Source organism: Gymnodraco acuticeps, unplaced genomic scaffold, assembly GCF_902827175.1.
Source record: "Gymnodraco acuticeps unplaced genomic scaffold, fGymAcu1.1, whole genome shotgun sequence".
Taxonomy (NCBI): domain Eukaryota; kingdom Metazoa; phylum Chordata; class Actinopteri; order Perciformes; family Bathydraconidae; genus Gymnodraco; species Gymnodraco acuticeps.
Window position 1 is genome coordinate 1175248 of NW_022992149.1, and position 15746 is coordinate 1190993.

The window sequence follows — 15746 nt, forward strand, 5'->3', positions numbered from 1 at the left end:
GGATAATTAATATTCAAATAACTAACACCTACTGGTCCAGATGCATGATTGAAAACAAACAAACATTGAGTGCATGCAGTCCTGAAATCCTTTGATAACGCTTCATGAGACATGGTAACCTTTTGGTGAAAAATGTTCAGTTTTGAAATATTGTTACCCTTTGTTTCTTCAGGATTCTGGATGAGATGGAAGCAGTACAGAGCCTCCTGCCACCAAACAGCACCGCCCAGCCCTACATCTCTGTCCTCATTAACATCACTCACTTCATCTTGGAGTCTGGCCAAGGCAAGTCAGCTTCCCTGTGTCACTGTAGGAGGACAGAATGTTGAATCCTGATGAACTCTCATGGAGTGGAGGTCACATTGTGGACTTCATTATTCAAGCTTTGATGCCAGACAGCCTAGGAGCTGTGGATTAAAGTAGCACAACGTTTTGATGTCTGTTCTAAGAATATGACGCTTCTCTCCAAGTCTTAAATGGAAGGTATGCTTATTTGACATTTAAATGTAGGTCCACATTGTCAAAGATATTTCTTGTGATTTCAGGCAACATGAGTCTCTGGGCAAGTTTTGAGAATGCATCAGAAGAAAATGTGTCCATCATTTTTGGTCAGGTAAGGCTTAAAACACTGTCACATGGTTGTATGAGCAGTTCATTGTGTCTGTCTGTTTTTTCTCCTTTCATTTAAGTGTTCTGGGAATTATCTGAATAACATATTACATAAAACAAATGCTAATTGGCATCTCAATTTCATCTACTGAAAACATTGGCCAACACCTAGTTCCAAACTACAGGAACAAAAAGATAGATCATATCAATTATCAGTTATGTGTCCTCAATGTTGTCACAACATTTAAAGGATCAAAGAGCACATTTAAGTTTTGCATTGAATAACGTAAAAACAGTGGGTGAAAAATGCGACCTGTTTCCCTCCCTTCTTGTCCCCATTTGTTCTGTGTTCAGCTGGGAAAATTCTTGAGCACGCTTTGGCCTTATATCATGGGAGGCCAAGGGTTACATGCAACTGCTCCATCTCTGGAGGGCTTTGTTCATCTTGCACCAGTCCTAGAAGAGGTGATGACTGGAAAAGCAGACAAGGAAACATGGGACAAGTAAGTTGAATTGACACTTGTAATGGAAAAAAAACAAACAGCTAATTACGGGATGTTAGTTAGAAAGCTGGTTAATATTTAACCAAATGACTTGTATGTCTTTGTGAGATAATAATACGATTATTGAATAATACAAAAATGTAGTTTAGTTCCTTCTGTGATTGCACTAAACCTGTGTGTTTTCACAGACTTGAAAGCTACTTGAGTCCCTTCTGTCAACCCTCAAAGGAACAGAGCTGTGGGACGGCACCCCATCTGTTATCCCACAGTTTGAAAAAATCATAAGAAGCTTGGTGAACACTGTGCAAGCACAGAACGGTGAGTATACTACTGAACAGCAAGGCTGTTGTCTTACATTTGTATACCCAAGACAGGTATATCAGTTTATTGATCCAAATGATTAACTGTGACACAGCATGAAGTAAGAATATGTACACTATTCTAACTGATGTCACCTTTTAGGTTTGATAATGGCTTGAAAAGCATACCTTTTGCAGAATGGCACACCTTAAACATACATGAAATACCTGCTGAAAAGTACCTTGTGTACCATTTCATAAATAGGACATGTTTTATTATCTAGCTTGTTAAGTCATCCTTGTTGGTCAATCCCTTTGTCTTTTCTTTCTCCCAGTGATGATACAAAGCCTTCAGATGCCTGTGGTGGTCCTGATGAGAGAAATTGCACAGTCTGCGAACTCCACTCATTTTAACTTGTCTGAGATCTCCCAAAGAATGCAGCCTGCCATTGAACACACGCTGGAGCTAGCTGAGCAGGTTAGACTGCTTCTCCTTGGGAAGTTTTGGTGTCTTCACAGTCATTTGCTGGCATCTTTTGTGAAAATGTTTCCGTGAGAGAGAGTCACGTGAGAGATACATTACCGTAACAATGCATACCTTTTCATCCATTGTTGCTTTTGACTATGCCTATCTCTCATCTTGAGGTTACACCTTATGTAATAATAGTTTCCACACACTTAACTGATGTACACGCTTGGGGTTTGGATTTTTATAACTATCTGTCTTTTCTTCCTTGCCATTTTTTGTTTATTTTAAGAGAATTATTCTTAATACTTTTTGAAAGACAACATGCCGGTATATAAATAACATGTGGGTTGTCTTGCCCTGTTAGCGCTCAGCGTGTTGATGCAGCTGACAACTGGATGATGGCTGGCATTTGTTCCTTGGATTAGTTATACTTCATTCAAAGGTTAAGAATGTTCCTCATTTAGTGACAAGGAGTCAATAGTAAGAATGCTTGTACCGATGTCACTGATAGTAGTCCTTCTGATGAACAGAACGAAAAAACAGACAAGCAAAAACAACCTAGTTGTTTGTCAGACATGCTTCCCCATACTGGAGCCTGAGCCATACATCTGCGAGCTATCTGCCTATTTGTACTGGTCACATATATAACAGTATTAGTGAGAATGTTGGCATTAACAAACCAAAACACTTATTCATTATCTTACCGATAGTTGGATGAGAAAATAGGCCTACATATTTTTTCTTAAATATCATTATCATTAACAGCCTAATAAGGGATTATAAGGAAAACAAATATACAGAGGAGCAGAGCACTATTACAGGTTATTTTTATATTATTGTCTTGTGTAATTATAGGCTACTTCATACAATCTATCAGAGAGATCTGACATGGCAGAAACTCTATAGCTGATCCAGTGTTTGTTCCAATACATTGTGTATGCACATACAGTACATACGTGGGTGTGTCTACTTGGTATGTACGTTTGTGAGAAGCGATGTTTGTGTAATATTAATTCCCTTTTATTTGCTAATGCATAAACAGGAACATAGAGATAAAGGGAAGTCCCTTGTGCCTCTACCTTTTGTCTTCCGGCTCTTTGTTCTACCTGCCTTTCAAACTGAACTAGTTTTCTTGGAACATTACAAATGAAACACAATAACATGTTGAAATGTTCCCTCTAGGCTAATGGCACGTTGAAGTGCAGTGAAGTTCTCATAGCATGGGAGCCCGTAAGAGAGGCGGCAGGGCTGAGCCCCTCCACCATGTCTATGTGGTGTAACATCCACCTGCAGCCTGTTCTGGAGGCTTATGCTGAGGCCCAGACTGTCTACGCCCTCATGAACACGAGTGTGAGTACTGTAGCTGCATGGCAAATCAAACAGGACATACTAAAAACAACTCATTGGTTGAAGGCTATTAGAATTAAAATGTGTTTCTCAGATCATATTCAAATATTCGTGTACCAAAAAAATATTCTATTACAATTACTGGTTTTACCACTTGGTGGCAGTGTTGACGCACAGATAAATCTGCCACATAACATTTCTGCTGTATGTGTTCTGTACAGCACATGGGTGTGGGACCAATGACTGTGAGCGCCACAGCTGCCAGGATCGTCAAGAGTGTACAGTCCCTCTACCATGCCAACATGAACAGCTCAATTGTGTCACAGCAGCTCATCATGGTGATCGTCAGCCAGCTCTCTGGGTTTACAGGCCAGTCTCTGAGCCCTGAGGCAGAGCTTTACTGGTACAAGCAGCTCCAAGATGTGCAGCTGCTAAACAGGTAAACAAAATAACAACCACAATGGCATTGCAACATTGCTAACGCAATGCTGAACAAGAAAATGCAATTGATCCTAAAAAAAGTGAATCTAATCCTGATCCATGTAATTATTAGTGATTAAGATATCAGGTCAAATAATTTAGACTCTCAAAACCTACAATGCTGAGATCATTGCATATTTGGGTTCCCAGTTTTATTTCTAACAGAGACCTTAGTGGATCAGACAGAGCACCCACATTAAAGCCACAGGATATGATGCAATCATATCAAAATATAATGGAGCCACATAACAAAACCCGCCCAATAGTGTATCTCCACAGACCCATACAGACAGACAGGTTTAGATAGACAGTCTAAACTCTCCTCACATGTTTTTGTTGCAACAGTAGCAAATTTGAGTCATTTCAAATTACACAAGGAATTAGAAGTGATCACATTTCTAATCAACTTGATTCATTTCAGGCAATTCTGTCTGAAAAGAGGCAGGGCATGATCGTGGCTTAACCATGATTCAGCTGAGTGGAGACATCCTCTTAAAATTGATTTTCCTTTATATGCCAGCTGAAATGATGAGCCCTGCACTGTGATAATATTCTGCATATCACAGGGAATCCATCAGGTCTAAGTACATGTGATAAAGATCGTTGATCACAGTGGAAAGACTCCACAGTCTTTTATTACAGATGAAATAGTAAAACTATGTACAGTAAAAAGCAAGATGACAAATAAATATTATTAGATTTCTATGGAATAATTGTGTTCAGGGAATTAACTAAAACAAGATTTTCATGTCATAAAAGAAGCATGTAAGAACTAGTCCTGAGTTCTTGTCCATAGAAGAGCTTTGTGTCCTACAATCAAAATGTTTTACTTATGTCATATTGACATTTTATACATGACTTTAATTGAAATGTTCCCCTCTACAGTTTGAATTCTTTCAAAATGCTCTCTGACGAGCTGGTAAACGTGGCCCCATTCATCCAGCCTTACACTGATGCATTAGAGGAAGCACTGAACCACATCCTGGGCAACTACGATCTTTTTGAAGACAGCAGCTCATCCGAAGACATCTTCAGAGAAGCAGCAATGATCTTCCTGTCGTCTGCAAACATAACATTGGACAATTCCATGATGTCAGGCAATTTCTCTGGACTCAATGTAGAATCTCTAACCAACATGATAAAGGAAGCTGTCCAACAGATCATTGACATGCAGATATTTGGGAATGAGCCTATGCTTTACCAAGCCTTGGAGCAGTTTCTGGCATCCAACGAATCAAGCATGATTGTGCAGAAGGTGTTCGACTTGGTTGCATGGTTGGCCTCCACTAAATCATCTGGATTTGACCTGCTGACTCAGGTTCTGCCTAAAATCTACGACATAGTCAGGCCTCTCCTGTCTGTTCTGACCCAGTTGGGTTTGGACATGTCAGAAAACATGGAGCTGTTTGAAGACCTAGCTGGAAACATCATAGCAATGCTGAGGCAGTTGGTAAGCACCAGTGGTCTTCTGTCCCCCAAGGACCACCGACCAAGTATGTATGGAATGAGCGGTGGTAACCATACAACGAGGGTCCGAAACCGACGCGAGGCCCCATCGATGATGGCAAGAGATCCCATGGATGACTTCATAGACCTGTTCTACATCGACTACCCTACCATGTTCAAAGCCATCTCTGTTCCTGTTTCTACAAATGAAATCCTGGAGACTGTCCACGTGTTCTTTGCCAATCCTGATATGAACGTTGTGGTGAAGGGAGTTACAAGCGACATGCCGTGGGGCTTGAACGCCTCTCGGGAAGACACCATTGATGCTGCCCTTGGCCTGCTCTCCTTCGTCACTCTGCCTAGCACGTTTCAGATGTAAGTCCCTTTTGCAGCTTCTCTAGTATGGATTTATGAATGATACAAAAAACAGAGATGGCAAAAGTACACCCATCCTTTTCTCAAGTAGAAGTAGAGATACTCGTGTTTAAAAATACTCTGGTAAAAGTAGAAGTACAGACTAAACTTCTTTACTCAAGTGAAAGTAAAGAAGTATGGGCTTCGAAATGTACTTAAGTAAAAAGTACCCATAACTACCAGCTGTTTTATAGAGTAACTGACCTCCCTTTATATTAATAGAACAATAATGTCATTGTTAGCTAATGAATGTTTCGATGCTGGACAATGGCAAAATGACAAAGTTCTCATTGGTCCCTCTTGTTTAGAGAAGACCAGGAAATGATGGATACACGGATCGTGTTCAAATCAATAGGCACGCAATGACTCTAAATAATAATGATCACGCCACCAAACGCAGATTAAAACTAAAGTAACGAGCCTGTCTTGAAAATGTAAGAAGTAGAAAGTACAGGTATTTGTGTTAAACATGTAAGAAGTAAAAGTAAAAAGTTGTCAGAAAAATAAGCAGTGGATTAAAGTCCTTATACCAGAAAAATTTACTTCAGTACAGTAATGAAGTATTTGTACTCCACTACTTCCCACCTCTGACAAAAACAAACCTTTTTAAGTTGTGTAAACCCAATCACTTTAGATATTAGTTTGTACCAAAAACACAACTTATTTGCAAATGTTGGACCTTGTTTTGTGTTTTTAATCTTCCCCAGGTCATCAATGGATCTTCTGTCAAATGCTGCTGCAATGCTTCCTGATGGCTTTCCATTCTCCACGATGCTTAAACATATCACCAGAGTGCTTGCTGGTGAATCTCAAGGTAACTCATCGGTTTAGATCTACTTTCTCTCTGACTCATTCTGGACAGTTAGAGGATTGTTTGACCAGATGCAGCTTTATGATGAGAAATGGCCACTCATTAGTTACATTGAGAATCCCCTAATGGGTAATGCTTTATCCTTTTAGTTTCTCCAAATTAACTTTACCTACCTCAGTGAATTCCCTCCCACTCATGTTTAATTAATGGTGTAATGTGGAGCTCACACTGATGCTGCAGCTTGTGTTTACATACCTGCTGTGTCAGTATGTACATTATAAGCAGCTTGGACCATTAAAAAAAGTAACGCAGCATGGAAGAGTGCCACCCTGACCTTCACAGCCACCCTGACCTTCATACTGTAGCTATTACGACACCATGGGAAGACCATCAAACGATTTGTTAATGCTGTTGTTATTGTATACATGATTATAGTACGCCATAATTCATTCCAGAGATATGAGGAATAAGGCTTCACATCGGCTTAGCTTGAGCTCCCAAAGAGCCCAAGGCCATATGGCCCTTCTCCAGCTGAAAGCCACTCAGCACCTTTTTAAATCTCATTAGCAAAGTAGAATTCAATCACTTATCCTGTCCGCCCTCGCTAAACGTCTCCCCTCGCACTCACACAAGTGGACATCTATGACCTCCTTTTAATTGGCATCTGTGCTTGTGTGATAATATTTGCAGAGCATAGAATTACTTTGTAGGCAGATGCAGACTCTTCACTTCTTCACAACCCAGCTCCAATTCTTCACACACACATCCAGGGTGCACTGTTGTGATTGCAGGGGCCTCTAGGTGTTGAGCACCCTGAGATGAAACATCACCATTGTCTAATTTTGGCCTAATTATAAATTCTGTCATCACATCTTGCTGCCCGAGGTGGTGCCTTTCTTCGGGTTTGTCAGATGTGTTTTAATTCACGACAGCATCCCGTACTGCGGGCCCTCCTGGCCTCATCAGTCCAGCACAGAGCTTCACTTAAAACACATCATTTGCCGCTCGCTGGCTGAAGAAGCTGCCCCGTAATGTTGCGAGTTGTAATGAATACCAGTGGGATGTCATGTTACTCTGTCACCTTATTGCCCTCCTTTCCCTTTCCTGTCCCATTTTCCTGTCCAACTCTAATAACCTCCCTCCCCCTCTCCTTTAATCTCTGCCTCCCTTCACAGAGAACCTAATGCTCATGCAAGAGACCATCCAAACAGCCATCGAGCTCTTCCAGATCAGCCTGACGGACCCACGATTCACCGAGCAACTCAGCCACCTGGGATCCAAGGTCTCTGCATTAACCTGGCCACTTGCACACATTCAACATTAATTGAAATAGTACTTCAGAATGTTAAAGAAATCCTATAAAGATCCATTTAGTGATTGAAGAAGCACTGTTATAATTAGAAGTACTTAGAATCCAGATGATGTTGATATTGCAGAACCTATTTGACTCAAATGTTGTCAGTGTTTAAACCCACTCGTATGCATATCATGTGTCCCCGCAGTGTTATTTGGTTGCTCATGCTAAGATGTGGTTATGTCACGGTGTGCTTTGAAAAGCATTTTATGTTTTCCTTGCTCAAGCCTCAAAGACAAAATCATCACGAGTAAAACTTTAAAGAAATTAACCATCAAAGTTTTATCAAACCTTTGTAAAGTTTGATTTGAGTTCTTTGAGTCACAGTGAGACAGACTCTAACGCTAACCCTGAAGTCTTAAATTGAACTGTGTAGCGAAATGTTCCCACGGTACAGCAGCAAACCATCAAATCTATGTTTGATATGTTTGATCCTGAGATTTGGCCAGAAACCAACTTGTTCCTTACTTGACTGATTGTAGGTGTGTGCGGTGGAGCAAACAGAGTCTGTGCGTCTGCTGATGCTGTCCCTCTCCATTGAGCCTGGCCAGCTGTGTAACACTATTCTACCGAGCCTGCAGATGTTGGTTGAGAGTCTGATGATGAACACATCCTATCTGAGCGATGCCATCTTCCAGACCGCCATCGGAGAACCAACAGCCTACAGCCTCCATTCAAACTGGTACAACATTGTCTTCATTCTTAAACGTGTTTCACCGCAATGATTACAGAGAACGCTGCTCTTGCAAACCTCTCGATCCGATGTTTTCAAAGTGGGGGGCCAGTTTCCCCAAGAGGGCTTCAAACGTCTTCAGGGGAAGCTCAGTGAATTGATGTTAAGGAAAATTACATCAGTTAATAAAAGAAGATCACACAAAATAGCCTAGATGTGTGATTTGGTGATAATTCAGAGATACAGTAGTTTGGGGATGTATTACTGTTATATTATAGATGTGTCTAGGCTGTAGATATGGCATTAATATTAATCTATCTAATTTGTCTGGTATCTATGGCATTTAAATAAATAACCATGGTCCCATCCACATCAAGGAATTGAGAAAAAGTAAGATTCGTTTAATCCCTTTTCTTTATTTGTTAAATCATATCACAGTGGGCCGGGCTGTTGCACTTTACAGAACTCTCCTTCCCGGATTTGAGTGGAAATAAATCAGGCAGTACTCTTGCTGTCATTTGGGGCCAATAGGTAAACTTGCATGTATGTGTTTGTGTCTGTGTGTGTGTGTGTGTTTACAGGTCCTCTCTGTTGAGTCAAGGCTTAGGCTTTAACACCAGCAACCTGAGCTCTTTAGACATTAACATCACTTCGCCAGGTAAGATGTTTCCCTATGTCACAGAAGTTGCTGTATTTCACATTATGTTATTATACATTCCTTTACCACTACTATATTTACCAGAATTCACCCCTAATGCTGCTTTTTCCACCACACAGATTATATTTCTCGCTGCCGGTTTTGTTGTTGTGTAGATAATTAATTGGCTGTGTAAATATGAATAGGGACAAGGACGCACGACAGAGTTTAGCATGATCCAAAAAGTTTTTTTTGAATTGTCCAAAAGTGTAATTTAAGGCTGTGGTCGCTTTTTATTAAAAAGGGTGATGCCTGACATGCTATCTTTAGAAAAAATAGAAAATCACACACCTTGTTTCCATAGCAACAGACTGCTCATATCAGCTCACCTGTCACTCACTTGTTTCTGATGCCACTTCCTTTATTGTCACTGGATTATCTAACAATAGTCACTTACTGCAGAGGCACATTTCTCCACTGTGACCATGATCGTTTTTCATTTGGATTGGCTGGCTAAGATAACAGTTCATCTCATTTAGCGCTGAACTTTTTCAGTTTCTGATGGGGTCCTCTTTTAAAAACCGCAGCCAGTATTGGCATATTTAAATGATTCAAAAAAGGTAGACTAGAACACCCTAATGTAGTTGTTCCACCTCTTCTGCTGCAGGATATGCAATCAACTTTAGGAATGAAATGAAAAGTGCCACTGAAATAAAAAGTATTTCTGTTTCTGTTTATACAGAAACTAGATTAACTGGGTTTAAAACAACAAAACCAAAGGACTGAGTGAATGTCATAGTAAAAAGAAATACACTTTCAACCTACCCTTTGTTTCACTCTATTTCCCAGGAGTGGTGACAGTCGGTGAGTTGCTGAGGAATGAAACAGCCTTCCTCGTTGATGTTCAGAAACACATGGATTTCGATCCAGATGCCCTCCACCTGTTGATGGAAACAATATTACCAAACAACAATTTAGAGGTGAGCCAGGAACCGCTTTAGCATGTCATCACATACACTATAAAGTGTGGAACAAGGTTATTGTATTTTCTTTAAGAGATGTTTTCCTATACCGTCAAATCTGTGCTTTATTTCCCTTTATTATGTGAACTTACACAATTGTATAGTATTGTATCATGCCTTTGTCTATATTCTTTGCCTAAGGCTGGTTTGACATTGTTCAAATGAAATGTAACCTTGCTACCATTAGAGGATAATCCAGTACCCTTTAGCTAATGGCACACAAGTTGCATTTTTCAAAGCCAGTTATTAAATACCAGGCTAGATAAATAAACTGTATTGCAAGACTAAATCCACTGTCAATGGTCTATTTGTCCAAAGCTGACTTATCTTAGCAAAATAAAAGGCTGTTTTTTTAAAGTGTTTAGATTATCTCAGACAATGCTGCAAAAAAAAAAGGCAGGGAATCATTTATACAAACAAAAAATCTGGTGGTAGCTAACTACTGTCTACACACTACAAAAGGTAAATTACACCCTGTATGCATTTTTTTCATAGCAGACCAATGTGACTCATAAATACCACTTGAATTGGAACAAACAGATGTATATGATTGCTAATTTAGAAAACTGTTAAGTTCCTATGACACTTCAATGCTTTACTGTTCAACATATTCATAATTTTCTCTGTATGATGCTTGATTCAAAACATTTCTTGCCAATCATTTAGTGAGCCGCAAGATCAACTTTTTACAACAACATTTTGTTTTTACTAAATGGAGGAAAAAATCAACACACATGTTATAAAAATGCCTAACCGAACACTAGTATCAATGAGGAGAATTCACAATCAGAACACATGCCGTTGTGTAGTTCTGAACACACTCTCCTGTTGCCTATACTAACTGCTTCCATACCCTCTTAATTCTATTACACAGATCCTGTCCTGGTTGGTCAACCTGCGTCACTGCGGCTCCACAGAAGCGTTGGAAATGAAAGAGACAGATTTGGAGATGTTGAAGACCTTCTGCTCCTTGTCTGTTGAGCAGTGGTACAGCTTCTCACTGCTGATGGCTCGCCACCTCAACATGGAGAAACTCATCTACAGAGTAAGGCTGAATTCTGATTGAGTTTTTTGTCAAAGAAAAAGCAAGGTGGTACACCTCCTATATGTGATTTATTTAAAAGAAACATAATGATTTCTTTGTGATGGCCAAAGACATCATTTTTGTTGGGCTGTAGCAAAACGTGTGAGATGAAACATTGTGTTTGTTTGAGATATATGTAAGAAATAAATGATTGCTTTTGTACAAGAAAAAACCTGTTCACTTGACAAAGCCCTGCATCCCTCTCAAATTTAAAAACATGTATTTCTACCTGATGTTTCTTTTTCTATTTGATCAACAACAAAGACAACTGTCCATCAAAACATCTAGTTACCTAGAAACATGTGTGTAAGAAGCTTACAGCTTTTTTATATTTCATGAGAAGTTAATCTTTATTTCATGTGTTTCTTTGGTGTTTTTTAATTAAAACTCCTTCACTCATAGATTTGAAAACAACACTGAAAAGATACATCAAGTCCTGGATGGATTTAGAGACTAGAGAAGACAGAACAAAGAGCAATAACAGTTTGGAAATGAAAACCATAGCAAGATGTCTGAATGTTGGCCCCTGTCTTTCAGATGGTGTTGTCTGAAGAAATGCAAGGCCTGGTGGGAGTTATGCTCCAGATGGCTGAGGTTATAACCAGCATGATGAAAACATTTATTCCTACCATCGGTCAGCTTCAAACCTTCATGGCCTCCGTCCAAGACCTCAACCTGGGAGCCAACCAGGAATTTGACCAAGTATGTGTGATCACCCACAGCTATGTGTGTGTGATTACTAAACGTATGCCATAAATGACGAATGAATTTGCTATAAAATCTTCTGTTAAAATACTGCCAACTGGTAGCCTACAGGCAAAAGCTTTTGCGTTAAAGGGGACCTATCATGAAAAATGCACTTTTTAATGTCTTTTATACATAAACATGTGTCCCCGGTGTGTCAGGGAACTCACAAAGTGTCAGAAAACAAACCCTCCCTCTTTTCCTCCGTACCCAAATCTCTAAAAATGGCGGTACAACGGGGCTGATCCAGATTTGTGTCCGATATAATGTAATATCGGAAATGTGGACCCACGGCCCTATCAGAAACATTGCTATTAGAAACAATGCCCGACTGTTTTGGACGTAATATGGTCTTTTTACATTAGCAAGCATCGCTAACACTCAGAGTTAACCTGTAGGCCTACTGGAGAGAGTATGTGCCTTGCCTTGCCTTGCCTTGCCTTGCCTTGTGGTAAACCGGTAAGAGAAAAAGCATTTGAGCTCCATACTGTTTCAGAAATAATCCTTGATGTGGTTTGGAACATGATATGGCATTTAATCACGGCAGCATTTAGCTGTCTCCCGGTAGAATTCTGAGCAGACATAAGCTCCGCCCCTCTTTCTTTCTTTTTTTTCAAGCTAAGGACCCTGAACCTGCAGTTCCCTAACAGCTGAAATAGAGGGTTATGAGGGATGTCTAAAATGCATGATCTGTTTTTTTTTGGTTGAGCAAAACACATCATATACATGTTTTTATATATTTTTTAATATCTGAGAACCATAATATATGCCTATAAAAAGCATAATAGGAGACCTTTAATACATTTTTTCCAAGAGGCCTTCAGTTATGTATTTATATTTGCATGACAGATAATTCATTTTTCATTTATGATAATCATAAAGTATTCAATGTTTCACTCTCTTCCCACAGATGGCTAGAGGATACAGGTCAAGCATTTCCAGCAAAGCTACGTTTGTCACCCTCTCTCGAGCGTTGTGCAGTAAAGGTATCCTGGCTCTGCTCGGAGTCTCTAAACTCACCGCCATCATGGAATCAAACTCCTCCCAACCCGACCAGGTCAGGAGGGGGGAGATGATCAATAGGTTCAAGATCCCACAGGATGCCTGTACGTACAAAGGGGAAGGGATTTGCTAACTGAATTGTATTGCCTGAGTATTTGTTCTTGGTATTCAGTGTTTTTCACAAGATTCAGTTGCTGTCAAAAGCATTCGTAATTAGTATTCTGTAATATGTTTTTATATTATAAAAAAACATTATCTATGCCTTAATGAGAGTGCTGCTACTTTGGTTTCTGACTCAAACACACAAATAGAATTTAAATATGTATGGACACTTCTGCTTAAGTTTTGTTTGCTAACTTCCCAGTGTAATAAAGGAATACAAATAAGAGGGTAAGGCTGATTGCATTGTATTTGTCTTATCATTAGCAAACTTCATTAAGTCCACAACTTACAAATTCATTGATACTACCTTCCAGTTTTGTTGGGACTTACCATTTGTACAGATTTTACAGTAGTCGTAGGGATGAATGTGCTGTGAGAGTAATGCTACAGACACCTTGGGGAACACCTATGGGATTTGTGGCAACAAGGATATGAATGCCAACTGTTCGATTATTTTTACGAAAACTAGATATCAACTTGTTTGTTGGATATTACATTTGTATGAATACTGTATATCTAATGATTCTCCAATCGTCTGCCCTCGTGTAGCTCCCTTCTGTATGAACATGTACCTGGATATGGTCAACACCACGGGCGGAGCCATCGCCTGGGCCTTCCTCAAACCAATGCTGATGGGTCACATTTTGTATACCCCTGACACACCTGCCACCAGGGCCATAATGGAGAAGGTATGAAGCACATATCAAATATGTCTTGTGTTTGGGTCAGCAGCTTCAAAATCAGCATTCACGGTTTTGCCGAGTATGTTGATCTTTTTTTTTTTTTTGGTGTATTGGATGAACATAGTGAGAAAATATAGAAGAAAAATACAAAAATCTTTCAACATAAATATAGAATAGAAGAAAATTACTATAAAATATGAAAAATACTATAGGAAAAAGTCTTCATGAACTTATGAACTCTATGTTCTAAATCCCCCAGAATCCCTCCTCTGTCCTTGTTATGCTTTTACAGGAGTTTTTTTCACTCTTACTTCTACCTTTTCTAGGGTTTAGTTACCTTTGTAGTCTTCAAGCACCCCTACTGGCATGTAGTAAACAAGAAATACAGCATTGCAAGGGGTGCACACCTATTTGTATGCGCCACCATCTTCCACTGTGGTACTATTTTGTGCAACTTTAGTTTTTTTAGTATACTGCTGACTTCACAGACGAAAACAGCCACAAGAACAATGAAATAGGGCAGGTTATGAAATCTTGCTTACACTCAGCCATTTCATATATTCTCGTCCTTGTCCTCTCCTTTCCAGGCCAATTCCACCTTGAATGAGTTTGCAAATCTAAGGAAGTACTCCGAGGACTGGATCGAATCCTCCAACTACCTCGTGAAGTCTGCCGTGTTACTCAGCCAAACTTTGCCATTGCTGCAGGTATGAAAACTTTGAACTGTCTTTTGAACATCTTATCGTTGCAGCTGGCTCGCTGCCATCTCGCCAAAATGTTGGAGATAAACTTTGCAGTGGTCTGCCACGAGTTTCAGCAGGCGAATCTTGATGTTGTACTTCGTCTCTTCCCACTCCCTCTCAGAATTCCCTCAGCAATTCCTTTGTTCAGAGATTCATTGAGATGCAGACAGACATCAATGTCGACACAATGAAGGAGACACTCAGCAACTTCTGTGAGTGAGCATTTGAAGGTCTTTCTTTTGTAAGCGGCAGATTCCAGGCTTACCTTTATATTTCTCCCTCATTTATTGCCTGTAAAATATCCGCGCTATCAGAAAATAGCACTGCTGCTTATGTTTACATGACGCATCGCTATCATCACTTCAACATGCATTCCTTAGGGTCTATCTTCTTGATGTGATTATATGTGACAGTTTTTTTTTCATAAAGGTCTGACTTTGATGTGCAGGTATTTAATCAGATTACCTTGAAATGCCAGACCATATCTTTTTATCCGAGTTAACATATGCGATAACAGTGCATGGCACGGAACAGACACAGGGAAGTAGCATTACTTTAATTTAGATTTACAGCAATCAAATCTAAATCTACACGCTGAACTGTTTTGACCCAGTCGGTGAATTTCTAAATGTGTTTTTTTCCCCTAAAGCTAACATGACCGCCATGCTGGAGAAAAACAAACACATAATGGATCAGGTCACCACCTTGTCCACCCTGATGGTGAACCTCTCCTCCTGCATCACATTTGACCGTTACCGTGGTTACGACACTGCTGATGAGCTCAACGCTGCAGCTCAGCACCTCGCCAAAAACCGTGATCTCTACGCGAGTAAGTAAATATTAGGTATAATGGACACGTTTATGTGAGGAGAGCTGACTCATTCTGACCTGCGGGTTCATGAGGACAGTGCAGTGTGTTTCCACAAAATGTGATTTATTATTGATTATATTCCATCATATATCATACTTTTCTGGACTTGTGTTTGTGTTAGAGCTTATCCCAGCCAGGCAAAAGCATCCACCACATCAACATATTGTTGACAATGATTTAAGAGGAGAAAGCTTCCACCAAAACAGACTTTAAAACAGTATGTCTAGTAGAAAAAGATCGTAAAAGCTGCTCTTTAAATGCTATCTGTTTATACAATGCATGATCTGTTTGGTATTTCGAGCCAAACACTTCAGAGACATGTTTTGTATATAACTGAGACCTATAATATATTGATGAAAAACAGTATAATAGGTGACCTTTAAGTTTAAGATG

At 39.7% G+C, this 15746-nt stretch overlaps 1 protein-coding gene across 1 annotated transcript in view; it reads left to right on the forward strand.

Annotated features, from left to right (window-relative positions):
* Positions 1 to 980: 980 nt before the first annotated feature.
* abca12 (ATP-binding cassette, sub-family A (ABC1), member 12) overlaps positions 981 to 15746 on the forward strand; it is a 49336-nt gene continuing 34570 nt past the window's right edge. Inside the window, exons 1-18 of the mRNA XM_034204070.1 lie at positions 981 to 1112; positions 1301 to 1430; positions 1747 to 1889; positions 3063 to 3230; positions 3449 to 3666; positions 4593 to 5528; positions 6275 to 6381; positions 7554 to 7660; positions 8215 to 8414; positions 8987 to 9063; positions 9892 to 10022; positions 10939 to 11109; positions 11686 to 11850; positions 12803 to 12998; positions 13606 to 13745; positions 14327 to 14446; positions 14604 to 14694; positions 15132 to 15311. Of these exons, the coding sequence (XP_034059961.1) occupies positions 1749 to 1889; positions 3063 to 3230; positions 3449 to 3666; positions 4593 to 5528; positions 6275 to 6381; positions 7554 to 7660; positions 8215 to 8414; positions 8987 to 9063; positions 9892 to 10022; positions 10939 to 11109; positions 11686 to 11850; positions 12803 to 12998; positions 13606 to 13745; positions 14327 to 14446; positions 14604 to 14694; positions 15132 to 15311 (3148 nt within the window). The 5' untranslated portion in view covers positions 981 to 1112; positions 1301 to 1430; positions 1747 to 1748. The remainder of the gene's footprint in view (positions 1113 to 1300; positions 1431 to 1746; positions 1890 to 3062; positions 3231 to 3448; positions 3667 to 4592; positions 5529 to 6274; positions 6382 to 7553; positions 7661 to 8214; positions 8415 to 8986; positions 9064 to 9891; positions 10023 to 10938; positions 11110 to 11685; positions 11851 to 12802; positions 12999 to 13605; positions 13746 to 14326; positions 14447 to 14603; positions 14695 to 15131; positions 15312 to 15746) is intronic.